Source organism: Chinchilla lanigera, unplaced genomic scaffold (assembly GCF_000276665.1).
Source record: "Chinchilla lanigera isolate Chin_1 unplaced genomic scaffold, ChiLan1.0 scaffold00088, whole genome shotgun sequence".
Classification (NCBI taxonomy): domain Eukaryota; kingdom Metazoa; phylum Chordata; class Mammalia; order Rodentia; family Chinchillidae; genus Chinchilla; species Chinchilla lanigera.
This window is the reverse complement of record NW_004955489.1, coordinates 5,684,028-5,694,379: the sequence shown is the minus strand read 5'-3', so window position 1 is coordinate 5,694,379 and position 10,352 is coordinate 5,684,028. Positions and strand designations below refer to the sequence as shown.

General features: G+C 38.5%; 1 protein-coding gene across 10 annotated transcripts in view; it reads right to left on the bottom strand.

Moving 5' to 3' along the window:
* The window catches only part of Mcf2 (MCF.2 cell line derived transforming sequence), a 102,379-nt gene that overhangs the window by 21,309 nt on the left and 70,718 nt on the right, over window positions 1–10,352 (bottom strand). For 5 of the 10 annotated variants that reach the window (XM_005404557.1, XM_005404562.1, XM_005404561.1 and 2 more), the window contains 7 exons: window positions 9,338–9,457; window positions 8,434–8,625; window positions 7,252–7,443; window positions 5,795–5,966; window positions 4,284–4,331; window positions 1,458–1,495; window positions 1,117–1,149 (listed from right to left, as the gene is read on the bottom strand). In XM_005404557.1, the coding sequence (XP_005404614.1) occupies window positions 1,117–1,149; window positions 1,458–1,495; window positions 4,284–4,331; window positions 5,795–5,966; window positions 7,252–7,443; window positions 8,434–8,625; window positions 9,338–9,457 (795 nt within the window). The remainder of the gene's footprint in view (window positions 1–1,116; window positions 1,150–1,457; window positions 1,496–4,283; window positions 4,332–5,794; window positions 5,967–7,251; window positions 7,444–8,433; window positions 8,626–9,337; window positions 9,458–10,352) is intronic. The other 5 variants (XM_005404560.1, XM_005404563.1, XM_005404564.1 and 2 more) reach the window with 3 other exon arrangements.

Sequence of the window (10,352 nt, the reverse complement as noted above, 5' to 3'; positions counted from 1 at the left end):
TTTTTTTTGAGACAGGGTATCGCTATGCAGTTCAAGCTGGCTTTGAGCTCACTTTGTAGCCCAGGCTGGTCTTGAACTCAGAACGATCTTCCTGCCTCAGCCTCCTTATGGCTGGTATTACAGGTGTGTGCCACTACACCCAGCTCCCTTCTTTCTTTTCCCCATTACCCCATCCCAGTTTATCTTTCCTTTTGAAGTTTCTTCCCATTTCACAATATCTATAGAACATTTTTTATTTTATTTACTCTTTCAGCTTCTCATACTAGGGAGACAATATGATGTTTACACATGAGGGTCTGGTTTATTTCTTATGAGTATGGTCTCTAGTTGCATCCATTTACCTATCAAAGTCTACAGTGTATCCTTCTTTATGGCTGAGTAGTAGCCTCACAGCAATTTAGAAAGCTGTCACATTTTTTCCTCCATTTTAAAGATGGGAAAACTGAGGTTCAGAGATGCTTAGATCATGGTCAAAGTCATATACTTAATAAGTAATGAAGCAATCAAGCCCAAGTGTCAGAGTCCATGGCTTGGCACTTGTGTGACACTCCCTCTTGCAGGGTGTGCTTTGATTTGTTATGTCTAGTGAATGAACACTCATTACTATCATCTCCATATTCTAGTTCACTAAATATACTGCATACTCCATTTATCAGGTAGACATGCATCATGTACTCTTAACAGGTTTCTGAAATGCAGCTGTGAGATGTAGACAGTACTGAACCATACATATACTGTGACTTCCTCCAATACAAATGCACCTATGAAAAGTTTAACTTATAAATTAGGCACAGGAAGACATTAGCAAGGATAACTCACAATAAAATGGAACAATTGTAACTATATACTATAATAAAAATTAGATGATGGTCAAAGTGCTCTTGGTTCCTGTGTCTGCCTGTCTGTCGACCTGTCTCTCTCTTTCTCACTGAAATTTCTCATTTTATATTTTTGGGCCCCAGCTGAGCACAGCTAACTCAAACTGTGAGAGGCAGTAAGGATAAGGAAGGACTACTGTATATATCAGGAAATGAATCAATATGATTTCTGGCTCCATGGCTAGCCTCGGCATGGTCCAGTATTAGAACCCGGCCTCTGTCCCTGTTTTATACTTACAGGAGTGGATTCACTCGTGGAAGAAAGGTCCTTCTGTAGAAAGAAGTGACATTACTTAGGTTTACAAAGGAGGGAGACGGTAAAGAGAAACTGGAACTTCTATGTGATGTTCTACAGCAATGATTCTGATCTTGCATCAGGACTTAAGAAACTGCTCATACATCTGGGGTTCTGCCAGTACTGCAATTAGATACAGTGCAGTAGCAGCTTTTTCTTCTAGATGAAAGAGTCTTTCAAATGTACAATACTAGCGTCGTGAATGAAAAATATGATTTAAACACCTATATCAATTCTGCAACTACAGCAATACAGACAATTTTGAATAAATTAATGATATTTACTTTTAAGTTGCTCTGATTTTGTCTCCAAGTCTTCTTCCCTGGTAGAGAAATGTGAGAGAAGAATTACAAACCAGAATGAAAGTCAGCACTCTTAAAGAGAACATATGCGTATCTATCAAACAATTAGCGTCAATATTTCCGCATGTTCAGATTAGTGTTTTTAACGCACACTATAGAAGACAGGGATTGGTTAGACTTATCTGCATAATTTCAAGTGTATAATTTCTTATCAAGCATGATTCTGTTCACTCTTCATTCTTTCATTTACTTGCACAGCACGCAGCTCAGTGTTAGTGCTTATTATTTGCAGACTTAGTATTCATTTTGACAGAGAAACATTTAATCAGATTGTAGCTCATTGACTAACTGAATCAAAAGAGTTTCAAAAAACCCAAATTCCACCTACTGATTAGAGCATCTACCATCTATTTGGCACTTACTACACATCAGGCACTGCTTTAAGCCCTATAGATGCATTTTCTTTTTCAATCCTCAAAACGACCCCGAAGTAGATAACTTCTATCCCCATTCTATAGATAAGGAACCAAGGCTGGTATCTTCTTCAAGAAGCACAAGTGGTATTACAATCCACACAGTCTACTGTCACAATACATGTTCCTAACCAGTACATAAAATATTTTCAAAGCATATTAAAATGTTCAAAAGCTCACTTCATCAAAATTCCAAGCTGTAATATTTATTTTTTTTGTAATATTTATTTTTTAAAAGTCCAACTTACAAAGGTGAGCCCCTGTAGTATTAAGCAAGGAGTCAGATGTTCTGAAAAACCGAAGGACATGGCTCAATGAGAGACTCAGCTAAATTCCTAATTCTCAGGGCCACTAAAAGGCTATTGGCCATACAAGGTCCCTATCTGTGTGAAAGAAATATACTCTTTGTCCTTTGTTCCTGAGCAGAAGCCCATGTCAGGGACATTTAGGGGGGAAATATGCTGTTTTACTGACTGTACACTTCATTTTCATTTACTATAAATGAACTGTATGCTTATATAATCATATATAAATATGTATTATACTTAGTGGGAATTACCATATAAAATCAGTTTCTCCACAGTGATGTGTCCTATTTTTAAGCAACAGATATACACAGATATAAACCCTTTATAAAAGGTAACTCTGAGAATAATGGTTAGTTTTATACACACAACCTATGAGGAACACATCTTTTTCTGAAGAATAAAGTAGATGTATTCGTTCTTTCAATAGTGTAAATATAGTCAAAACGACTGAGGGCCTGTACAATATGCTGAACTCTATGTCTGGGCCTACACAAAGGTGAGCTTTCAGTCCAGCAAGTGAGACAGAAAACAGACAACTGTATAATGCTGAGGAGCCACGGGGAGGTGTGCTACCGTGCTGGATGAACTGGGGCACGGGGGAGAAGAGGCGGGAAGGCCAAGCTTACCTGAAGGAAGTGGCCTCGAGATAGGAAATCTGATGGAGAAGTAGGACAGAACGGGGGCACGGAGCGGGGAGAGCACTCCAGAGACAGACAGTTTATCTAAACCCAGAAGATGAGTGAGGAATGGAGGGAATGGAAAGAAAGGTGGGCAGGGAGCACAGGGAGACACGGAGATTGCTGCAGCTGTCAAGGCCACAGGTGACTGGCTTGGTCCAGCACAGGGGCAGTCAGGAAAGCAGTGGGGATGGAAAGAAGAAGACGGGTCAGAGAGACACTGAGGAGGCAAAGATCCTCAGGACACGCACGTTTCTGACCAATTAGAGGTTGGGCAGGAGTGAGGAGAAGGAATTGAGGTCCCAAGTCCAGGCAAGTGGTGGGGGGGCCATGGTGTCATTCACTGAGATGAGGGACAGAGGGTTTGCAGGAAACATTGATCATTTGGGGTATGCGAGTCTGTTTCCCAGGGGAAACCCAAGGAGGCAAATTGTAAACACAACTTTATAAGCAAAGCTTAGGAGCAAGATCTAAACTAGAGATACACATCACTTAGCCTTTCAGCTAAGATCAAGTGGAAACTAGAGATACAGTCTTAGGAGCTCAAGCTCTGTTTTACATTTTACCCCTCCCCAGCAACGTCCTTCCGTAACACCCCTTGCGCTCCGTGTTAATCCAACAAATATTTGTTACACCTTCCTAGTTGCCAGGCACTGTGCTGGGAGCGAGCTCTAGTCAATGCAAAGAAAAAAATAAACAGAAGCAAAGAACAGCAAAAAACAGTTTGACTCATTTCTTATGAAACATTTGCTCCTGTTTCGATTTGATTGGATGTTATATATTTGTTTTAGCAATTAAAAGTCTTAAAGAACGGTCTGGAATAGATTGTTATAATTCCCATTACACACAGAGCAATAGGGTAAAATGAACAAGGTTTGTAGCATAAGTAACGCTTTGATTTCATTTACAAACCATGATGGGTCATGGCTTAAATCATTTAAGCATCCATGCCATTTATTCATTAAGAGGCCTTCTGCCTCATGAATACATTAGGCACTCTTAAACTGAAGCAAGTCCAAGCTACTCCCAACAAGTAGGTGGATTACAGATGGCGTAGGAGACTTTAAAATGAAAGAAAGCCTGATTCACTTTAATATTACTAATTGTTGTCCTTTCTTCTATTTGAGTATCTTATGAGATATTAATTTCAGAAGTATATTCTACTTTTAATATAGCCATTTTCCAAGGTAAGTTCCATACTGACAGAGAATGATGGATGGTTATTATAAAAAAAGAGAGAGGTCACTTCCAGGCAGAACTTTTGCTGTTTTTAGAGTCCAAACTGGTTTTTCACGTGTACACAAACTTAGAAAATGTACTGATGATAAGAAATATAATAAAGATGGGTACCTTTTGAAAAAAGTTTACATGCTTGAAAGAAAGAGTATCCAATTCCCACTGCAGAAAGAAAGTGTAATGCCATTAAATAAGAATAGCAGAAAGAAAGAAGGAAAAAGAAATGACACAAAACAAAATTTTCTTTGGGTGACTCATGACTTGAGTGGGTCTTGGACAGTCTACTCAGAACCCTGCACCTCCATTTAGCATGCATCACTTTAGGAGGAGTTAATCTTTTAGAGGACTAAGCAAGAAGCCTTAGCCAGAGAGAAGGGAAAGTCCAGTTCAGTGGGTACTTCTTACAGTCCGCATGTTATTTTCACTTTGTCTTCACAACAGCCCTTTGAAGTCAGGACAGTATTGTATCTATTTTACAGACAACACAACTGAAGCTAAGAGAAGTTAAGTGTACTTCCTGAGATCACACACTGATAGAGGCAGAAATCTAACGAAGTCTATCTTATGCTTAGGAATACCAATCTGTTCTATTTTTTGCTTTAGAGCTGTTAGGTATCACACTCGTATTTTTGTTGCTGTTGCTCATTTTACTTTTTTCAGTATCTTTGATATTCCTACTGTTTTCAACGTAGTCAACATCATTAACTTAAGGCATTGTTGATAGTTTTGAGTATAGTTTTCATAACTATCATTTATATCATCTTAACCTGGTTACCTGCTCTCATCATCATTTAAATCTGATGCATGCACGTATTTTGGTGCTTATTATCCCTGGTTCAAGACTTCTCTGAATTTCAAAGCAGTTCCTTTACACTAGAGGCATCCCGATTTTAGATTAGCAACTGAATTAATCCTGTATTCACCAATCCCACTAATTTAGGGCCTCAATGACCAAATTACTCTGCACTACAAGGCTCAAAAGGCAAATCAAAGAAATCTTTGTGCCAATAGGTATATCTTATTTTCAGAGTAGTTCAAGACTAGTACAACAATAATTTTTTTCCATAGAACTCAGAGAGTGGAGATAACACCGTTAAAATAGACTATAAAGGTTAAAATTAGGAAATGGATTTCTTACATAATAAGAAATTGCCAACGTTATTCTGTTTACCAGCACCTATTTAGAAAAGGTAACCCACCTATTATTTAAGTCATTCACATACCAGAAGCACAAAAGCCAAGTGAGAATGTACTAGAGTTCTAATAAATATGCGTATGCAGATACACATTATGTGTGCATCAGTTTCAGACACTCTCCTCCACCTGCTGAAAAAAGAGTGTGAGTGCAATGCTAGTAAAATTTTCACGCTCATTTCTAAAGCTAGAATACTCAGAAGCATTCACCATCCTGCACTATTCCGTGTTACTACTACATTTTAGGACTGTACAAAACTCTCAATCTGCGTCCTGCCTTGGGCAATACCATTTGAACATGAGCAAAGATGCTAAAAGAAGCTTTCAGTTCATCAGGACTGCAGGATGAATTCAGCATTTACAACAAGAGTAACAAAATAAACAACAGCAACATGAGAAGAGACAGGGAAGGTGAATGTAAGATATTTTACCAGGTTTAGGTGAAAAAAACGGTAATCTGGATGTGATCAAATTTTCTGCTGTAGGTAACACAAACTGGATTGGCCTCACGTGCTTATCTGTCAGCTTTCTGACACCAGCCTGCTGGTTCTCAATTATACTTCGAATATTTTCAAGCTTGAGTTGTACCGTCTGCATTTGAACCTGTAGGTTGTATAATAATTCCATGAAATATTTTCTGAAGTAAGGTGAGTACACAGTTATATTCTTCAGAGTTGGACTAAAAAAATCAATTTAAAGTCAAAATACAACTAGAATAAATTTAGGAAAGTAACAGAAAACATACATATGTGTATATATATATATATATGATATATATGTAAGATATATATAAAACACACACACACACACACACACACATACCAGGTTCTCAACCCAAACAACACGGGGAAAAATGTATCAAGCAGTCACAAAATTGATTATTGCATAGAGTAAATTGCCCTTGTTAGCCAGAACACAAGGCATAGGACTCTTTCCTATTTAACAGGAGAAAGCAAGCCACTAAATCATGACAAAATCAAGTGAACACTGTCATAGTATTTTATTGCCGGCAGGATACTCTCTAGTTTTCCACAGTGCAAAGGGCCCCTCAGAGCCACTGATGGATATAATATATCCTTCTGCCCTACCTAGATGCTTTGAGGGAATTAGAGTTAAGCTTGGTGGCTTCCAGAGAATCACTTGGTTGTAGGTACAATCGTGTTTCTAATTTTTCTGAAGCATCCATGAGAACAGTGGTGGTGAACATGTGGCATGCTTGCCACAGCGGGCTGTCAGTATCACTGAAAGTTCCAAAAGGTTCCCCATCCCTGCCCTAGTAGGTGCAGCCAAGCACAGATTTAGATACTGCGCCAACCTTAGGGTCGACTACACATTTTACCAGCAAACAGGATCACAAATGCTCTTATCTACCAAGGGCATCTCCAAGGGCACCATACTGAGCTAACCCATAGCTCTCTGCCCTGCTCACATCAACTTCTGCCGGCTCCCTCTTCCCCAACAAGATCCAGATCCTTTCTTTACCCCTTTGTTCTCAAGCAGAGAACATAAGCCAGATCTGTGCTCCCGTAGTATCTGCAGCTGGCCATGACAGCACAAAGGAAAGATGTCTGAGGTGGAGTGTTCTTAACATGGGTCCAATGTCCCAAACACTTCTAGGCCTTTCTCCAAGGATACACATGAGAAATATATGTGAGTGGTCCACTATGTTGGAAGAGTTTGAAAATAATGGAGCCAAAGATCAAAAAGAAGTATACACCTTTGAATTCTCTGATGCTTGACAGTGGTGATACGATCACCTCTCACCCTTGAAGAGGACTGTGGATGTGCAGGATGACCTAAGGTTAGCTGGAAGGTCATACGGCTCTCACACTACTTTAACTATAGGGTGTTTTTTTTAAATCTATTTCTTAGGATAAAAGCTTCCTACCTTGAGTTCAGGAGATAAAATTACATCAAATTCATACTGCAGTGATTCCAGGTCATAATTTATAAAGGGCAAAGCCATCGTGAGAAAATTTTCAATGTCTTGAAGGGCTTTCTGAGCATCTTCTTTAGACTGAAACTTCTCTAGCTCTTGATTAGCTAAGAGACATTCCCCTTCATCACAGCACTGACGAGCCTAGTGAGAAAATCAAGAAAAAAAAAATGAACAAAGAGGAAATGCAGTGGGCATCAGCCCTTGCTTCTGTGAATCAGAATTGCTTTCAGAGCTATTTAAATTAAAACTATCTGGGTTTTGCCTTCAGAAATTCTGAATTCCATAGCTCTGGGACATAAGCCAGATATTTATACTTTCTCAGAGCTCCACAGGTATTGCTGAGGTACAGTCAAGATTGGGAGGCACCGTATTTATTTCATAACAAGTAATTTCTTCTGCAGCAGGAGTCTGAGCATTTTCTCAGCACTTTAGTTGCATGTTATTTTCCCCAAATCAATACCTGAAATATAAAACTCCTAGGAAATATAAAGTGTCACACAAATCCCTAATGAATTCCATGGACGAGAATAAAGGATTCCTTACTCCAAAAAGTAAATTTACAGATTAAAATGTGTATGTTCAGATATGATGTAAGTGCTACTCCTATTTTACACACCACTAACAAGAATAGGGCTGTACAGTGAACCTTCTATTCACTGCCTAATTATAACAGGGGTTATATATAACCCACAGGCCATGAAGAGTATTTTCAAATCATAATTTTTTGTCCTGCACTATGAAATACAGAAGGAATTTTGGCTTCGGCAAAATGTGCCCCAGGCTTTAAAAGGTATTCTGAGTGCAAACTATCTCTAATAGAGACTTCAGAGATATGCTCAACAGAGAATGGAAGACATCACCACCACAGTCTTCATATTCACAACAGAGGGCAAATCTGAACTATATTGACTCTACCGTGAATATGGCATAAGCAGATGGATTATAATCAAACTCAGTCCTTAAGATTTATTACAAACTTAAATCTAAAGCTATATCACACCCTGACCCTATTAACCTCTGAGAAATTAACAAGTATGCTGTCAGTCGTAAGGGCAAAAAATACGTCAGGCCAAGAAGCCAGGGAAAAAATGTATACTCTCTTTCAGAAATGGGTCATTTCTCATCAGATACCTGTTGTAGTAGTTTATGCATCTTGAAGGTCCTGCTGAGCTGTATCTGTTTTGTTTTGATCTCACTAGCCAAAATATCAGAAAGGTAACGTATTTCATTGCATCTCTGGCAGATTAAATCCAGTGCATAATGGTGATTTGCTGCAAGCCTGTGTCCATGCAAGATCAGAAATTGGGCCTTCGCTAACAGATCCTGATTTAAAGAAAGAAAGAAAATAATGATTAAAAAGCCAATTGAGGAGAGGAGATACAGTGCCAAAACATGATGTGATAGCATACTTACGCAGGCTGCAAAAAGCTTATAGTTGTGACATTAGCTTCAGAAGTGATGTCATGAGAAACTCACACATGTCTAGTTACAGAAATTGCAAGGGAATCACCCCATCCCACTCTGAATGGAGACATGACTTATTGTTGCTGATATGTACACATTTAGAATACAACTGCATGCATCAACTGAGGTACACACCAGCTAGATGGAAGCTAATGTATTTCATATCATTCCAGCCTTGGAAATCCCATGACAGTCACTGACCGAGTACTTCTAACGTATCTAAAATGAACATCAAAACGACCTGAGCAGCCTTGCCTCCCCTCTGCCAACTAATGACACACCTGCAGTGTCTCGCCACAGCCACATTGAAGAAAAAGGAATTTAGACCAGTATCATGTACCAACTATACAATATGTCGGTATGAGAGACACGGCACAGTAAGCATTTGCACTACTTAGTACTACCAAAGCATAGCTATTACCTCCCATAAATGCAGCAACGTCTAAAATGTAATCTTGGGGGCTGGAGATTTAGCTCAGTGGCAAAGCGCCTGCCTTACAAGCGCAAGGTCGTGAGTTCAGTTCCCGGTACCGGAGAAAAACAAAAAAAAAGAAAAAAATAATAATCTTACCTGAGAATTCGCATCTAAACTTTCCAGTTGTTTAAGTTTTTGTTTTACTTGAGTGACATTCCCTGTTACATCACCCAGTTCTGCTTGCTGATTTAACAGAAGTTCAACTTCACTCACAAACTGAAATTAGGAAATACATAGGTTTTTGAAACATACAAGTTATTATACATTTTCTCTTCATGATTGAGTTTGGTAAGAAGTACTATAAAGCAAGAATGTCACTATGGAAAAAATTACACATATGACACATATGGAAAATATGTGCACCTATTTTATTCAAAGAAATAGCCATAATCTGTTAAAATTTAACCTGTGAGATATCACTGTGTACTTGTGATTTATAATCACGATGTACACATGCAGTCATAAATATGTGAACATGTATTTACACCAATGTGTAGATATATATACATGCATCCCATGTACATGCATATATACTCTCCAGCTTTATGTTGAATGATCCCAAAAGCAAAGACTGTACAGTAGCAATTAGCAACCTAGAACTCAGATCTTAATTTTTAATAACATTTCCCAGAGTTGAAAAAACAGGGTTACACATGAAAATTTCTGTTTCTGAGATCAACACAGAAGAGATACAAGATGAGCTTGTATAATAAATATCTCTATGCCAGAAAAAAAATGATTTTTTTTCAATGTTGGGACATACCACAAGGATAGAGTAGCCAGCTTTGAATAACAACATAGTTAAGAACAGTGATAAATTATAAACTAGAAACAATCCATAGATCAAATACATAAATGAGAAAGAAGAGAAGGCACTTGCTTTAGCACAATGCATACTGAGGAAGGATAAATGTTATAAAACCATAACTTTGCCACCCCACAGTAAAGCCTGGTTCAGGAGAGAATCATGAATGGATGCTAAATCCATGGATAATTCTCCTTTTGTTTAATTTTATGTTGCAGTACATAATGATTAAATTCATTGAAGGGAGCTGGCTCGGGTATATAACACATTTCATTCTCTTTACATCCCCTTCCTCTCCCTCTCCTC